Source organism: Berghia stephanieae, chromosome 1, assembly GCF_034508935.2.
Source record: "Berghia stephanieae isolate SIO BIC M18660-M18661 chromosome 1, UCSD_Bste_1.3, whole genome shotgun sequence".
Classification (NCBI taxonomy): domain Eukaryota; kingdom Metazoa; phylum Mollusca; class Gastropoda; order Nudibranchia; family Aeolidiidae; genus Berghia; species Berghia stephanieae.
Window position 1 is genome coordinate 140,676,719 of NC_088360.1, and position 19,086 is coordinate 140,695,804.

The 19,086-nt window shown below is 34.5% G+C and overlaps 1 protein-coding gene across 1 annotated transcript in view; it reads right to left on the reverse strand.

The window, feature by feature from the left end:
• Positions 1 to 6,235: 6,235 nt before the first annotated feature.
• Positions 6,236 to 19,086, reverse strand: part of LOC144965677 (GDP-D-glucose phosphorylase 1-like) — a 47,830-nt gene continuing 34,979 nt past the window's right edge. Inside the window, exons 3-12 of the mRNA XM_078901262.1 lie at positions 18,697 to 18,786; positions 17,711 to 17,827; positions 15,987 to 16,364; positions 15,240 to 15,392; positions 13,752 to 13,810; positions 12,903 to 13,005; positions 11,583 to 11,683; positions 7,967 to 8,112; positions 7,060 to 7,125; positions 6,236 to 6,520 (exon numbers count right to left, since the gene is read on the reverse strand). Of these exons, the coding sequence (XP_078757388.1) occupies positions 6,396 to 6,520; positions 7,060 to 7,125; positions 7,967 to 8,112; positions 11,583 to 11,683; positions 12,903 to 13,005; positions 13,752 to 13,810; positions 15,240 to 15,392; positions 15,987 to 16,364; positions 17,711 to 17,827; positions 18,697 to 18,786 (1,338 nt within the window). The 3' untranslated portion in view covers positions 6,236 to 6,395. The remainder of the gene's footprint in view (positions 6,521 to 7,059; positions 7,126 to 7,966; positions 8,113 to 11,582; positions 11,684 to 12,902; positions 13,006 to 13,751; positions 13,811 to 15,239; positions 15,393 to 15,986; positions 16,365 to 17,710; positions 17,828 to 18,696; positions 18,787 to 19,086) is intronic.

Here is a 19,086-nt window from a genome sequence, read left to right on the forward strand (position 1 = left end):
TTTACGGCGCTTGCAACACATTTAGGTTATATCAGCGCCAGTAAAAAGGAATATAATGGGATAGTAAAAAGTTCTAGAATTACAATTAAAGCACCCAAGAAAAGGTAAGACAAAGGGGAAATGGTTCAAATAGGAAACAGATGTAGATTCCAAGAGCACACTATCAAAGTACTTAGTTTGAGATCACCTAAAAGTCTCATCCAGACACAAGCACAGGTATCCACTAAGAGGAACACACTCAAATGTTGACAAATCATATGTTAAAAATAAAAAGAGTAACAGTACATAAAAGAGAGATGATTTACAAGGAAAAAAAAATATCATCTCCCAAAACAATAACTTTGCATTTGACTGTTTCCCTCCCAGCAGGGACTCCGACCAAGGTCAAGACAAAACCAAGCAATCTCACTCCAAGACAAAGACAGAAAGCAATTGGAAAACAGATAAAAGGGGATAGAAGACACAGCAAGTACCAAGAGACACAAATTACGGACCCATCCGAATGCTCTAGGACAGGATAAAGCTGCATCGGATTCCATGGAATCTTGTGACAAAATATATCAGTATATTTCTTGAATAATATTTTTAAAATTGTAAGCACAAGGAAGATCTTTTTAATTTTTTAAAAATTAAAAAGGACAATTAGATGCAAAAGTCAGGAATCCATTCTCTCTACTACATTGTAAAATCGACTGAATGAAATAAACAAGTTGATATTATTGCAAATAATTGTTACAGTGAATGACATAATCAGTCGGATGGTGAAAAGGTTTGAACTGAGATATTGCCAAGTTTAGATAGAAGGTCAATTTTTATCAAAAATGCGTTCTTGTCATAAATGATTAATTCAACCTCTTTTGCACATCTTCGGGAAATATCAAAGATTAATTTCACTTCTAAATATTTTTTTAAAGCTAGTAAAGTTGAAAAAGTATGAAATTTGAGAAAAGTTGCTGGATACCTTTCCCATACATCTGACCATAACTTCATGAAAAATCACCCGATTTACTTCAAATAAAGATTAAAATTCTCTGGGGAGCATATTCCTTCAGAAAATGGAAAAAAATTGCAAATCCTAAATTTTCACCTTCCAACTGATTATGTCATGCACGGAGACAAATGGAATTTGTTTAACAGATCAATATATCACGGGGTCATAATTAAAACAACTTCTTGAATAAAATTATCAAAGCATTTTTCATTATCGTGTACACATTCAGGACGTATTTTTCAGATAATTTGTGCATTTTTCAAAATAAAGCTCAATTTCCAAATACACTGTTGAATATGTCAGGCAATGACAATAATGATAATGTTGATAATGATGATGATGATGATGATGATGATGATGGTAACAATAATATGATAATGACAATGATTATGATGATTATACCAAATGATTTTGGATTTTAAAGTGATAAAAGTTAAAAACGAACACAACAAAATGCCTATTAAATAAAATATAAAATTAATTATAAGATAAAAACAATGCAAATAATATTTCATAAACATTCCAACCAAACAATAGAAAAGACTTTGCTTAACTTTGGAATAGTCATTGTCATCTCAATCCAAGACACACACACACACACACACACACACACACACACACACACACACACACACACAAAAAGCAACCAGGATTAGTAAACTACATAGAGGGAGATAGAAGACATGGCAAGAGTGGCCTCTCCACCCACCATGGGAAGTCAGAAGTCCTAATCCAGTGCTTTCACTTTTACCTAACAATCACAACATAATTTTACCATCAATTTCACGATACTTCAACATCAACATCGAGAGTTCAAAGTGCTTGCAGCTGATTACATACGGAATGTGCCTTGTGACATCCTTATTCATTTCAACTGTACAACAATATTATATATATGTATATATATATATATATATATATATATATATATATATATATATATATATATATATATATATATATATATACAGTATGTGTAATATCAGGATTTACGATGGGATTAACCTAAATCTTTTGGAAAAATAATATACAGTGCAACCTCTGGATAACAACATCCCCTGGATAGTGACATTGACCTCTGGTACCGATTTTTTTTGCTATATATTATAAGTAATAAACACTCCAAAATAGCAACATACATTTATCAAAACCCCTGTTTAGCGACATTGATATAGTGACTATTGGCAGTTGACATCAACGCTTAATACACAAAAAATCTATCCAAATAGACAACCTCGTTTCTGACACCGAATCAAGAAGCAAGATGTCTACCCTGATCAAGAAAAGATGATGACAAAGAAGGAATTCGCTGCAAAGTATGGGATCCCCCACATTAAAGTCTGTCAACAATGGTCAAGAACTGGGTCAAGATCGAAACAAACAGCCAAAAACCAGAAAGAAAGAAACAGACTTGAGACAAATGCAGTCATCGACGAAGCTATGTTTGTCATGGTTTTACTTAGCAGAGAAGAGTTATAAATATAATATATAAATATATAATATATGAAGAAATATAATAAAATAATATTTTAATAATATATATATATAGTTACAAGTTCTAGCCCAATCTTCTGCAAATTGGTGAAAATCAATGGTTTTACTTAGCAGAGAAGAGTTATAAATATAATATATAAATATATAATATATAAATAAATATAATAATATTTTAATAATACATATAGTTATAAGATCTAGCCCAATCTTCTGCAAATTGGTGAAAATCAATGTGGACAAGCTTGGAGTGAGGGATTTTCAAGCGAGCAATGAATTTTATCACAGCATTGTCTTTAACCCTCTCCTTACCACCCATAGGAAAATTGTCACATTCGTTACGATGCCACCGACAGTTTTCTCATTCTGATTTCTCTTGTACATCACAAAATTTAAAGAAATGCTTTTATTACAGCTATAAATACTAAACACTGTGTTGTAGACATCATTTTGCCGAACAACATTCCGTATAGAATGCACTTGTTACTTTTTTGTTTGATTAGGAAATGTCTCTTTAGAGTCGGGTGGATGTGAATTTTCGGGGGAAATTCTAAAAATAGCTGGTAAGGAGAGAGTTAAAAGTAACATATGACGTGCCTGCTTCAGTTGACGTTATATCAACGACAAATGGAAAACTACACATTCTAACGGAGTTGGATCATGTCTCTTATCACAGGCACTGGTCCGCGCAATGCATCGTTATATTTATGAATCTCACCACGCTTCCCATTTCCACCATCTTGAAAACCCAGAATAATGACACCCCCCCAAACATATTTTTTCCAGTCCTGGACAATGTCGTTATCCAAGGGATTGCACTGCATAAAGTATGTGTAACATCAGGTTTTAAGATGGGATCAATCTGAAGTTTTCGGAAAGACAATATATACAGTATGTGTAACATCCAAGTTTCACTATGAGATCATCCTACACACCTCAAGTCAGAGATTGAAGAGATAACATAAAAGAATATGTAGTCAATCACAATAGACAATAGCTTGACTGCGATGTCTTATCAAATTCAATGCAAAATGATACAATGATTTGTTTTTTTTAATATATATATTTATCACATTAAAACTTATTATGCCCATAACTGATGTCAATGTATATAAATATTAAAATAAAGTATTATCAAAATATGGAATAGAAAAAAATCAAAAGTAGACTGAATAGGGAAGTGCTTGAGATAAGAGTGCATGTGCGTGTGTGAGAGTGTGAGAGTGAGAGAGAGAGAGAGAGAGAGAGAGAGAGAGGGAGAGAGAGAGGAGAGAGAGAGAGAGGAGAGAGTGGGGGGGGGAGTGGAGGAAGAGAGGATGCCAGAGATGGGGAGGGAGAGAGAATGCAATAGAGGGGAGGGGAAAGGTGGGGGGGGGGGGGGAGAATGAGAATGAGAGAGAGAAGAGAGAGAAAGGGGGGCACATCACTTAGTGAGAAAGTGAAGGATACCTCAAATGAATGCATGTTCAAATCTCAGTACAGCCAAATTTATCTCCCTCCCATTTTTGATGACCTATCTAATCTATTCTTGATCATTGTATAACCAATGCTGCTCTAAAGAGAAAGTGGAAGAGAGAGAGAGGGAGAGAGAGAGACAGAGAGAGAGAGAGACAGAGAGAGAGAGAAAGAGAGGAGAGAGAGAGAGAGAGAGAGAGAGAGAGAGAGAGGGAGAGAGAGAGAGGGAGAGGAGAGAGAGAGGAGAGGGAGAGAGAGAGAGAGAGGGAGAAGAGAGAGAGAGAGGAGGAGAAGGAGAAGAGAGAGAGAGAGAGAGAGAGAGGAGAGAGAGAGAGAGGAGAGAGAGGGAGAGGAGAGAGAGGACAGGGAGAAAGAGAAGAGAGAGAGAGAGGGAGAAGAGAAAGAGAAAGAAGAGAGAGAGAGAGAGAGAGAGAGAGAGAGAGAGAGAGAGAGAGAAGAGAGAGAGAGTGGGGGGGGGAGTGGAGGAGAGAGGATGCAGAGATGGGAGGGAGAGAGAATGCAATAGAGGGAGGGGAAGGTGGGGGGGGAGAAGAGATGAGAGAGAGAGAGAGAGAAAGGGGGCACTACTTAGTGAGAAAGTGAAGGATACCTAAATGAATGCAGTTCAAATCTCAGTACAGCCAAATTTATCTCCCTCCCATTTTTGATGACCTATCTAATCTATTCTTGATCATGTGCATTGCTCTAAAGAAAAGGGAAGAAGGAGAGAGAGAGAGAGAGAGAGAGAAGAGAGAGGGGAGAGAGGAGAGAGGAGAGAGAGGGAGAAGAGAGAGAGAGAGAGAGAGAGAGAGAGAGAGAGAGAGAGAGAGAGAGAGAGAGAGAGAGAGAGAGAGAGAGAGAGAGAAGAGTAGGGGAGACCTACTGAACTCTGACAAAACACTTTTAAAAAATTCTAACTAGTGCTTTTATATAGTGCAATATCCACTAAACGTGCTCAAAGCGCTTTACAAGGGATCCTCAACTAACAGCAACACTTAACATATAGGACGAGACATGAAGACTATTAGGCGATATTACAACTTTTTCCGGACAGAGAAAACGCTGTTTACAGTCAGGTACCCATTTTACACCTGAGTACGGTGAGAGAATGTGAGTAAAGAGCCATTTCCAAGGACTCAACTATGCGCTGCTCAGAGTGGGACTCGAACCCAGGACTTTCCGATCCTTAGGCAAGTGTCATACCAGCAGACCACCTAGCCTCACATTTTTCGGCTTTTGTTTGCAAACAAAAACATCTACTTATATACAATGTGGAAGTAGGCCAAATTATGGGAAATGCCAGGGTGAATCAGAAAGTAATGGGACTCTGCTTATTGCTTTAAAAACAAATTGAATCAAAACCATGTATGTACCTCAAATTAAAGCTTGGCATTAGCCGAGTAGAATGCTACTTCTCAACATAGTCTCCACCTCGCTCAATAGCCACAGTCCGCCTTTTTGTAAGGGCATGTATCCCATCCTCGTAAAACTGAGTTGACTGAACTTTGAGCCAATTTTTCACTACTGTCTTGGTTGGCTTCTTCATCATCTTCAAAGCGATGTCCCCTCGTTGCCTCCTGCCTTCAGTGGACCAAAAAGATGAAAGTCCGGAATTGTCATGTAAGGAGAATAAGGAGGGTGACACAGCATTGTCCATCAAAATGATGTGATTACCTCCCTTTTCCTGGTACTTGTGTATGAAAGGGCATTTTTCATGAAGACACAATACTCATTTCATCTTCAAAGCCAGTCTAACTTGACGAATTCCTGCTTTCAGTTGCCTCAAAGTTTATTTGTACCATTCAGAGTTGACAGTGGCTTCCCGTGTGGTAGGAAATCAACAAGGATTACACCTCTTATGTAGGCATAATTTTCACAGCTGATTTCTCAGCTTTGAAGTTGTTGGTCTTTGGGGAAGATGGTGTCGCCATTCTAATGATTGTCTCTCTGACTCAGGCTCAACCCACCTAAAACACTACCTCTACAAAATGCCCGAGTTTTATAAACTTGACCAATGCGTTAAAAAAAAAAAAAAAAAAAAAAAATTAAAAATAAACAAAAACAAAACAAGAAATTTTAAATAAATTTTAAAAAAAATAATAATAAAATTAAAAAAAAAAAAAAAAAAAAAAAAAAAAATATATATATATATATATATATATATATATATATATATATATATATATATATATATATATATATATATATATATATATATATATATATATATATATATTATTGGCCAGTTAAAATAACCTCCAATCCAATATGTACAAAAAGTCTTTGATTTAAAAAAAAGTTGGGGGGCTTCTCAATGGAGAGATCTTCAAATCTTCAGGTCATATTTTTGTGATACATGAATGAGGTATACGAGTTTTTGAAAATCAAAATGGATATTAGTTTTTTTGTCAGAGTAGAGATTTTGGCAGGGATGCTAGAAATGGGACTGTTAGGCAGATCACTGCGCTTTGCCCATCTCTATTACTTTTGCTTTGATTGCTTCATATTCCGACATAGGAAGACAGGCTTCGGCCAGGATGGCATTGACATCTGGCTCTGTCAAGTTGTGGTAACCGTCCTCGACTGGAATGGAAATAGAATTATTATATTACATATATTATATATATATTTTCAAAAAGAGCTTTTATATAGTACAATATCCACAAAACGTGCTCACAGCATTTTACAAGTGGTCCCTGGCCAACACTTAACATGTAGGACCAGACATGATGTCTGTTAGGCGATATTACAATTTTTTTTCAGACAGAGACAATCGTCTAACAGGTGTCAAGTCTCATCCTACGTGTTAAATGTTGCTGTTGGCTAGGGACCCATTGTAAAGCACTTTGAGCTCGTTTAGTGGCTATTGCACTATACAAAAGCTCAAGACTTTGTTAGGAGACATGACTACTGTTGAGCCATTAACATCGTTACATTTGACAACAGTGTAAGTCTTTAAATAGCCTATAAAAAATAATGAAAAACCTGAGATATATAGCCTATTTTAAAAAACAATATTACAACTATGAATGACACCCAACAAAAATACATCTCACATTATTATATCCAAACAATTCAAAATAACAGATTTTTTTTTCAATGATATGGAAAATCAAACTTACTTTTAATTGGAAGGTGGCCGACAAGTTCTATACAGGCAACGTTAAATTCTTCTGAAGATTTGTTCCCTGAAATATTAAAACAAGATGAAAGGTTGTTTGTTTGTTGCTTTAGGTCTCTTCCAACACAATTGAGGTTATATGAGAGACCGCTGAAACAAAGAAACAAGCAATCTAACAAAAATAGTACAAATGTAAATCAAAATCATAACCTAAAGATATCATAAGCTAAATTATAAATAACCAAGAACAAACAGGCAGAAGATTTACAGAAAAAAGAATATCTCCTGTCAAAAATACAATCACAAACCAAAGAAGCAGGATAGGCTAGTAAAGAGAAGAAGAAATGACATCACTATCGGATCGTATACCCATGCGAACATCATAGGTATATGATTCAAGGGTGATGCTCCCATCCAACCACCCACATCAAATAAAGTCACCACAATATAAACGGTAGCCAAGAAATTTCAGTGACAATGGTCCTTTTCAACAGTACAGTTTAAATGTTTTGTTATTCCAAAAACAAAAAAAAAAACAAAAAAATTCTTTCCTTGTAAATTTTTTGTTTGTATTTTTTTTCTATTTTATGCAAAAAAAACTCAATAAGATGGTAATCTGGCATGACAGGATTTTGCATAGCAAAAAATACAATAAGATGGTAATCTGGCATGACAGGATTTTGCATAGCAAAAAATTCAATAAGATGGTAATCTGGCATGACAGGATTTTGCATAGCAAAAAATACAATAAGATGGTAATCTGGCATGACAGGATTTTGCATAGCAAAAAATACAATAAGATGGTAATCTGGCATGACAGGATTTTGCATAGCAAAAAATACAATAAGATGGTAATCTGGCATGACAAAATTTGGGATTTAAAAAAAAAAAAAAGAAAGACTTCTTACCTATAAATTTCTTGCGAGGCCAAATGAACAGTCGAATCGTAGTCAAACTGCTGTTTCGATCTTCTCCAAACACAACACCTCGACACATGAACATATTGTGGGCGATATCATTTTCATACAGGTAATTGCTGATTCGGTGGGCTTGCCTGGTAAACGATAATTTTGTGAAAAGGTAAAACCGTGGAATGGGGTTACTAAGGCCAGTGGGGGTGAATAAGACCAGCCCTCGATAGTGCCCCCCCCCCCCCCCCCCCCCCCCCCCAGATTGAAGATATAAAACAAATATAGCAAAATGTACATCAGAAATACCCCATAAAGTACAGTCTAGATCTATGTACATATCTGTTACAGTGAATGAATAATCAGTCGGAAGGTGAAAAGGTTTGAATGAAAGGTTTGAATGGAGATATTGCCAAGTTTAGTTAGAAGGTAAATTTTTATCAAAAATGAGTTCTTGTCATAAAGGATTAAATCAACCCTTTTTGTACATCTTCGGGAAATATCAAAGGTTAATTTCACTTCTAAATATTTTTTACAGCTAGTCAAGTTGAAATAGTTAGAAATTTGAGAAAAGTTGTTGGATGCCTTTCCCATACATCTGACCATAACTTCATGAAAAATCACCCGATTTACTACAAATAAAGATTAAAATGCTCTGGTGAACATACACTTTCAGAAAATGCACCAAAAAAAAATGCAAATCCAAAATTTTCACCTTCCGTCTAACTGCATAATATTTGTAGTCTGATGCAACTGGTGAACACTATATTTGTATAGGATTTTGATTTAACAAATGACGAATATGCTTCATAAAAATCATGATTTACTAATATCTGTCTAGATAAAATATTGGTGCACATTTGATTTGAGGTAACTTTCCACGACAACAATGAGGCCTTAACAATTTTGGTTATCAGTCTACATGGAAAAAATAAATATGATTTAGTTGATCTGGATCTAGAACCACACCAGGGTATTCTAACAGGTCTTTCATTATATCCCTATTTTCAGAGTAGAAATCTAAGATCTAACAGCGATAGAACAATCTTACCTAAACCTAAAACATCCCGCAAAATTGGTGAACAATCGTTTGAATTTTCAGCATCCCATTTTCGGAATGCTCTCCCCAAGAATATTATAAGTGCTGATCATTATCAGCTTTCAAATCTAAATTGAAAACTCACCTCTTTGTCTCATAATTTCTATTTTGTAAATGAAATTTTACCTATCATGTATGTAAAATGTAATGTCTATTGCTATGTGTATGTATGTAATTGAAATTGTTGTTTTTATTTCTCTTTGTATTTCTTTATTTATTTTTAAAATGTAAAAGCTCCTAGAGCCCGATGAAATTGGGGTAAGGCGCTATACAAATGCCATTTATTATTATTATTATTTTTATATTTATTATTATTATTATTATTATTATTATTATTATTATATTATTATTTATTATTATTTTATTATTATTATTATTGTTATTATTATTATTATATTATATTATTATGTTATTATTATCATATTATTATTATAATTATTATTATTATTATTATTATTATTATTTATTATTATTATTATTATTATATTATTATTATTATTATTATTATTATTATTATTATTATTATTATTATTATTATTATTATTATTATTATTATTATTATTATTATTATTATTATATTATATTATTTAATTTTTATTTTTATACAATCACATTCTCTCATCTAACTTATTATATATATTATTATTATTTTTATATTATATTATATTATTTATTATATTATTATTTATTTATAATTTTATATTATTATATTATTATTATTATTATTATTATTATTATTATTGTTATTTTATTGCATCTGTGGGAGATTGAGTATCCTTTAAGATTCCTTAGACAAAGAACTGATTGTGTACACCTTTGCCATCTCTCTTCAAGAATTCTTCATAATCATTTCTAATTACTTTTTCAATACTTACTGATCTTTCAATCCAATTTCTCTTCCATCCTTTCCATGAGGTCAAGATTATGGCTATGTACTAATGTCATTTCCTTCCAATCCTTCAGCCAGTTTTATTTTATCAGTTTTTGCTATTTTGAATCGTTTCTTTAAAGGTTCTTTTATTTTTCCATTCCTTGAGTCCTTTCCCTTGATTTCTGACTAAGCATTTACTGAACCAAATGAATTCAGTATGCTTGTCATATTTTCTAGACGTTTCCATATCTTCTCCTTGTTGCCTATATACTCTAGTGGTTCGCTGTCGCTTTCCATAGAGTTCTTGGTTTCGAGCCTCGCCATTATCGATAGCTTCCTGAAAAGCCTTTATCACTTTAGTTCCCATCCTTTAATGCTTAAATGGTTAGTTTCCTCCTACAGTAGCGTGACTTCCGAAAATTGTAAAATGCCTAACAGGTTTCATGTACCAGTCACATTTTAGTGTCTGCTGTAACCATGGATTCCATTGTGAAGCGATGTGCCTTTATGTATTGCGTTATTACAAGCTCTTTAACTTAAACTTTAAATAAACTTCATAAAGACAAATGTACTAATAAAGTTCCGGCAATTTTTCCTCTGACTGGTACCATTGACAGTTGTATGCAACCCAGGACAAGGGGCTTGTGATACTTGGGGTAATTCCAGCAATTGTTACAAGCTGTATAATACATTGTGTTTTTTATCCTGTGGTTGACAACATCATCACATCATCATTCATAATCCAGTATCTCAGTACTTTTCATGTTGTTATCATTATTTTCTCCATTTGAATTACTGTCCATAGTTGAGAAGTGATGATTGTAAGAATGGTGAGAGAAGATCCTATGCTTTGACATATCACATTTCAATGTGTGAATAAGCTGACTTGTGTAGATGAACGTTGAGTGTGTTGCTATTTGTGATGAGGTTTGCTATCGTTTTCAGGAGTTTCATTCATATGTACAGAATTATTGCTAATTGCTTTTTCAATCCTGTGAAGACTTATGGATCAAAAATTACCATTGATTAATACATTTCTCACAACCTCCTATATTAAACTGAATCTAAAGATTTGTTTCACTTTCTTTTCGACGATTCTTGAGCTTTAGTAATTTATTATAATTTGGCACACTTATAAAGATTTTTACCCGAAAAATCTGGGATCACGAGTTTGTAGTTTAACTTCATCAACTGAGCTTTCTGAGTGTAATTTTATAGCAAATATCTATCTGAATGCAAGATCAAGTAGTCTGTGTATGACATAGCGCTCTTATCCGAAGGTCTTGGCAGCTATGTGATCTAGTGGTATGACACTCGCTTTCGGATAGGAAGGTCCTGGGTTCGAGCCTCGCTCAGCGCATAGGTGAGTCCTTGGAAAAGACACTTTACTCACTTTATCTCACCATACTCAGGTGTAAAATGAGTACCTGGCCGTTACAGCGTTGTCTTTGTCCGAAAAATTGTAATATCGCCTAACAGGTGGCATGTCCCGTCCTACATGTTAAGTGTTGCTGTTGACCAGGGACCCATTGTAAAGCGATTTGAGCACATTTAGTGGATATTGCGTTATATAAAAGCTCATTTAAAATTTAAAATTAAAAAAAAATAATTTAAAGGTAACAATAATTAAAGACAATAAAAGTTACCGTGCAAGTTCCTCTACAGTGGTACCATGAAGTTGTAGTGCAAACCCAGGACAAGGGAGGGCAGTATACTCGTGGTACATCCCAGCTAAGTGTTTGACATGCTGATAATAAATAGGAACATTAGTTTTTATTATACCTGTATATCATCATAATCATCATCATCATCATCATCATTATCATCATCATCATTTCTGATGTACATTTTATCATATTTGTTTATCATTTATTTCATCATCATTATGAAATGTACTGACCATAGTGAGATAGATGTGTATGTGGTATATGATGAATATATCTATGCGTATGTTTGTATATATGCACATATGGCTATATGTGTGAATATAAGCATGCATGTGTGTGTGTGTGTGTGTGTGTGTGTGTGTATTTGTGAGTGGGTGGGTGGGTGTGGATGTGTATGTGTTTATTCATTCATTTGATTACTTATTATTTGTTATTGCCATTGTGAAGCGCTATTGAGGACTGTAAATGGATAAATATAAATTTCCCATTAGATTACATTACATTACATAGAGGAAATGCCCTATATTTACAACTGAATCCTAAAAAAGTCAACACTGCCTGACCAGAAAGATTGGTTGACTTTAAGTAAGGTTGAATTATAAATGGGACACACTTATAAAAATTTTTAAACCCCAGAAAAATCTGGGACCTACACGAGTTGTAGAGTTAAAACCAAAACTAACTTTAAGAGTGTAGACTTTATGCAGATTATACTGTGCGGCTATGTGGTCTAGTGGTATGACACTCGCTTTTGGATCGGAAGGTCCTGGGTTCGAGCCTCGCACTCGGCGCATAGTTGAGTCCTTGGAAAAGGCTCTTTACTCACATTCTCTCACCGTACTCAGGTGTAAAATGAGTACCTGGCCGTTAACAGTGGTGTCTTTGTCAGAAAAATTGTAATATCGCCTAACAGGCGGCATGTCCTGTCCTACATGTTAAATGTTGCTGTTGACCAGGTACCCCTTGTAAAGCGCTTTGAGCACATTTAGTGGATATTGTGCTATATAAAGCTCAATTTACTTACAAATTTTATTTAAAAATTTAATTTTTCAATACTGAATAATATAATAATTTTTTTTTTAAATGTTATTTATAAATCCCATGAACATTTATTTTCTTCTTTTATATCCTGGTAAAGCCATAGTAACTCTTGTTTCAGATGCAGTGACATGCTTTTGCGAAGTGAGGAATAGAGGTTAATTGTCTTTTGCTCAAGAAATAAAACGTGGCATTGTAATAATAATTAACACAAGTTCAATTAACACATAAGCTTCCAGATTGACAAACAACAATGCTTACACAGTAGTCTGAGATGAGTTCATACTCCAAGTAAAACAAATGGAAGTGCAGGTGATTCACTGAGGCAAATGCACAAAGACTGTTAAAACCTAGGCGAAGTCCCCTGTGGAAGGCAAGAATTCAGGAATGAACTAAAAAAAAAACAACAAAAAATTGAGCTTTTATATAGAGCAATATCCACTAAACGTGCTCAAAGCGCTTTACAAGGGGTCCCTGGCCAACAGCAACACATAACATGTAGGACGAGACATGACGCCTGTCAGGCGATATTACAAATTTTTGGGACAGAGACAATGCTGTTAACGGCCAGGTACTCATTTTACACCTGAGCACGGTGAGAGAATTTGAGTAAAGAACCGTCTCCAAGGACTCAACTATGCGCCGAGCGAGGCTTGAACCCAGGACCTTCCGATCCGAAAGCGAGTGTCATACCACTAGACCACATAGCCGCACAAATAAAACAAATAAAAAACATACGATTATTTATTTAAAAGGAATTTCGAGCCTTAATCTGCATTGTTAATCCATGAATATCTAATCTAATTATTTGGCCCATGGAGTCGGAGTTTATCATGGTTTCTATCACGTGAAAAGGACAAAGCAATTGCTTGCTGTCCTTTGGATAGGATGACGACGATAGTCTATCATAAAGTACTTTCGACGAGATCAAACAGATCCAGCTACCAAATCACTGCAGGGTGTACAGAGAGGGGGGGGGTGTCTGAAAAAAAATCTGTCCTTCCCTTTGCTTGTGAAGCGAGGACTCTACCAACTAAACTATCAGCAGGACTCCCTATCTAATTATTACCCCCATTTAAACATTTTTTTACTTAAACTGTAATCACCTACCTGTGACGACTGAGAAGCATCGTTTCAATACCAACCACCAAAGATTCTTGTGTCATCACCTGTGTACAAAGTCAAATGTATGAAAAGAATTCAAAGATTTTTTTAAAAAGACTCCTCTGAACAGAGTGATCAAAACAGAGAGAGAGAGGGAGAGAGAGAGAGAGAGAGAGAGAGAGAGAGAGAGAGAGAGAGAGAGAGAGATGGAGGGATGGCGAAAGATGGGAGAGGGGGGGGGGGGGTTGAGGAGGGGGCCTACAGATAAGAGAGTGAAAACAAAAATGGCTGAGTAAAAGAAAAAAAAGAAAGAGAAGGACATTTTAAAAAAGATTAATATTATGTATCTTATTGAAGCCACTATCATCATTTTCTATATCAATCCTTGTGAACATTTCAATGAGATTTATAGTTAAAATAAAATATAATAAACATAAACATTTAAACAGCGCATTTTAATGAATTTCCCATGCTCATTGCGCTTCACAATGCTTCAATTCGTTTCCCCAGAAAGCCATAAGTAACATAATTCCCATTTCATAATGTACAAGTTGCCTGTTAGACCTTTTTGTATATGACATCTTACAATAATCTAATACGTGCCCTCTCTCAATTTCAAATTTCAGGGGTGGGGGGTTACGAATAAAACTTCAAATTTCATATGATGAAGATGATAACTATGATGATGACAATGATGAGTATGATGAGGACGATGATGATGATGATGATGAATATGATGTTTGTGATATTGTTGGCACTGGTAGTGGAGCTGATGATAAATGAGGTGGTTTGAAGGTCAATTTTTTAAATAAAAGCTTAATTTCAATTCTTAATATTTATTACAGCAAGTCAAGTTGAAAAAGTATGAAATTTGAGAAAAGTTGGAGGATACCTTTCCATACATTTGACCATAACTTCATGAAACATCACCCGATTTACTTCAAATAAAGATTAAAATGCTCAGGGGAGCATACGCTTTCAGAACATGCACTGACAAGATAATAAATGAGTTGTCTTATTTTGGTTTTAAATCTTGGAATATACATTTTATACTTGTCGCCTCTGGTATACATAATCTACATATCATATGTAGTAGTGGTGGTAGGGAAGTTGATGTGGTGGTAGTGGTGGTTGTAGTAGTGGTGGTAGGAATGATGACAGTTTTGGTAGTATTAGTGGTTTGAATGATAATGTGGTGGTTGTGGTATTATTGGTGGTTGGGATGATGATGATGATGATGATGATGATGATGATGATGATGATGATGATGATGATGATGATGTGGTAGTTGTGGTAGTATTGATGATGATGGTGGTGATGCTGGTCTGTGGAACTTGAGCCGAAGATCTACAGACTGCAAGTTGAGTGTCAAAAACACTAAATAGCAGTGTATACATTTAAATCAAAGATATTGCACATAAAATAAATTTAGTAATCAACAAAAACATCAATTTTATTTATGCTTGTAGTAAAATCGTAAGTCTTATTATGTACCTGAGGCAAGTTCTTCTTGCAGTCGGGCACCAAGAGGCAGTGTCCGTATTCCATGGGGCTGACGTTAATGATAAGCATGTGACTGGTGCCTTTGTGTACCACCGATGTGCCTTGATGCGGAGATCCACCATTACAAGCAGGACTGTCTGAATTCTATTTTTTTTTTCATTGAGAAGAAATATAAAATATGCCCAATAATATAGCATTGTATTAATGTATTTAATGTCTTTCATTGTTTTTTTTTTGTTGTTGGCTGAAGAAGGGTTTTGAGCCTGAAACGTTCCGTGTTGGGTATTTTGTTCTTTTTTTGAAGCTGTTATAGTCATGTTTGTTTATTACTTTTTACATTCCACAGCATCTAGCGGCTTAGTTTCAACAATATAGCAAAGCAAGGGGTTCCCAACAGCTCAGTTGATAGACAACCAACTTCAAAAGAAATGGGTCCTGTTTCTGTCTCATGTTCAGTCGGGGTACTGTTTTTTTTTCTGATCCCTCTGTCCACTCGGTAGTAATTGGGTAGCTTTTAGATCTAAAGGAAAGCACTTTGTTATAGACTAGCTAAAAGGTAGCAAGAAATTGCTACTGATCTTTTAACTCTACAAAACACAGGGCCAGGTTGTTATGTTCAAATTTTAAATCATGATTGTGTTTATGTACCAGAGAATTCTTGATGAAAAATAAATATTAAGACACCAGATTGTGATGGGGAGAAAGAAATATAGATTCTATAACAAACCAAATACTTACACTTTGGCCATTATGTGTTAAATGAGATCCATTAAGTTCAATGGAGTCGTTGATTCCATTCTTATCACTGTGCACACCATTACACTTAATGTCCCTTTCCTCATCAGAAATATGTCCATTCACAATATCACCATTGCTCCTGACACCGTTTGACAAACCGTTACTCTTTGAGGAATTGTCTGAATCTGTTTCGTTACACGTATGTCCATTAGGAATGATATTTCCATTGAACGATGTGGATGGCGCCTTTTTGGAAAGTTCAAAAATGACTTCTAAAGGCTTAACTTTGTTGAAATTGAATTCTTTTGGATTGAACGGTTGCTGAACACTTGATATCTTTTGTGGTTGTCTCCTCTGTATGGCTCTGAGTGTGTTGAGCTGAAAAAGAAACATGAAACAAGGTTGTTTTTGTTCAAATCAAAACAACATGGGGCACTAAACATTTACATAATAAAGCATGATCCTACTGATATGCCCTAATTTTTACATTGATCAAACCTGTCAGAGGCATTTTCTTTACACAAAAATCAAAATTTCTAAAAAAAAAAATTTTAAAGCTTAACCAATGAATTAAAGCATTTCAAATTATAAAACTTTGAAGCAAAGTAACACATTGAACCGACTATGGGTATAATGTAGGTTAATTGTCTTAAATCAACAATTTAGCATGAAATTCAGACCTGAACAGACGTTTGTTTTGTTATGAGGAGACTTTCAGATGGATATATTGTGTCAGTGCATGACATAATCAGTTGGAAGGTGAAAATTTTGGATTTCCGTATTTTTGCATTTTCTGAAAGCATGTGCTTCCCAGAGCATTTTAATCTTTATCTGAAGTAAATCGGGTGATTTTTCATGAAATTATGGTCAGATGTATGGGAAAGGTATCCAGCAACTTTTCTCAAATGTCATACTTTTTCAACTTGACTAGCTGTTAAAAAATATTTAGAAGTGAAATTAAGCTTTGACATTTCATGAAGATGTAAAAAAAATGGTTGATTTAACCATTTACGACAAGAACTCATTTTTGAGAGAGAAAAAAATTGACCTTCTAACTAAACTTGGCAATATCTCAGTTCAAAGCTTTTCACCATCCGACTGATTATGTCATGCACTGTAACATATTGATACCCATTCTTTTTCAGATAACAAATTCATGCTACGTTTGTCGGTGGATCCTTTGTCAGAATGCAGGCCCTGTGACATTGTTATCATTATCTATATGAATACCTGTGTTTCCATAAAGTGTAAAATGCAGCGCAGTGATCTAGTGGGATGACAATCGCCCTCGGAACGAGAGGTCTAGGGTTTGAGTCCCAAGCGATGAAAAAGTTGAGTCCTTGGAAAAGACTCTTTACTCACATTCTCTCACTACACTCAGATGTAAAATGAGTACCTGGCCGGTAAATCGTTGTCCGCTGAAAAATAATTGTAATACATATCGCTTTACATTCCCCATGTCTCGTCTTACATGTTATGTGTTGCAGTTTGCTGCAGACCCTTTGTAAAGCACTTTGAGCACATTTAGTGGACATTGCATTTTATAAAAGCTTGAATTCTTATATTACTATTTGTATATTTTGTCATATTTAAAAATAAATGTATTTGTGGTTTAGCTAGTAAAAAATTTGCTTGAGAATTTATAGTGTAAAATCCACAAAACGTGTTCAGAGTACTTTACAAGCAGTCCCTAAAATAAATCAATTTATAAAAATCAATTTTACCTGGGCGACATATCCACTAGGGCCAGGAAGGATGCGTGTCTGAATGTTGTTGATGTCGTAACGAAATGCCCCATTGGCCATGGCGTAGTCCCATCTTTGTTGTACTTCAATATCAAACTGGATGCGAATAAAACAGCATATAGTCGTATATTCTGAAGTTCGCGTATTCTGTCATTTTTTTATGACTTGTCAACAAAAATATTTGTGAGAATGCAGAGGTAAAATGTCGAAGCAATTATTGATAACAAAAAAAGAAGTGATAAGGAGAAGGTGGTGGTGGTGAAATGTCGTAGTCCCATCTTTGTTGTACTTCAATATCAAACTGGATGGCAAATAAAACATTAGCCGTATAGTCTGAAGTGTGCGTATTCTGTCTTTTATTTATGACTTGTAAACAACAACAAAATGTGTGAGAATGCACTGGTGAAATGTCAAAGCAATAATTGATTTTTAAAAACTTTAAAAGAAGTGATAAGGAGAAGGTGGTGGTGGTGAAGGAGGAGGAGGAGACGGAGGCGGAAGAAGAGGAGAAAGAAAAGGAGGAGCTGAAGGAGGTAGTAGTGGTGGTTAAAGAGAAAGGAGGTGGAAGACGAGAAGGATGAGGAGGAGAAGGAGTTAATGATGATGATGGTACAATAATAATAATAATAATAATAATAATAATAATAATAATAAAATAATAATAATAATAATAATAATAATAATAATAATATAATAATAATAATAATAATAATAATAATAATAATAATAATAATAATAATAATAATAATAATAATAATAACAACAATATAATAATAATAAAAAATAATAATAATAATAATAATAATAATAATAATAATAATATATAATAATAATAATAAAAATAATGATACCACCACCATCACCACCACCACCACCACCACCACCAACAACAACAACAACAATAATAATAATAATAACAATAACAACAACAATAGTAATAATAATCTTTAAAATCCAATGTTTACCTTGCTTTGTTGTGAAGCATCCTTGTCCATCCACGGGGCTGTCTGATGAATGAAATCTCCCTCACCGTATTCAAACGTGCAAGCTCCGCCCTGCAACACATCGAAATCAAATGAAGCTTCTCCATAGTCCCCTAAATGTTTTCAAAAAGCTTTACAACGGGCACCAAGCCAACAACAACACTTAACACACAGTAGGACGAGAATATTAATTCAGAAATATGAGTGGAGAAGGCACTTTTGTTGATAATCACTAGAAATGAAGTGAGAAGAGTGCCACATGTCAATAGAAATAAACAAAAAGAATATAAAAGTTCCAAAAAAGAACAAAATACTAAACTTGGAACGTTTCGGGCTCAAAACTCTTCCTTGGTCAACAACAAAAAGAAAAAA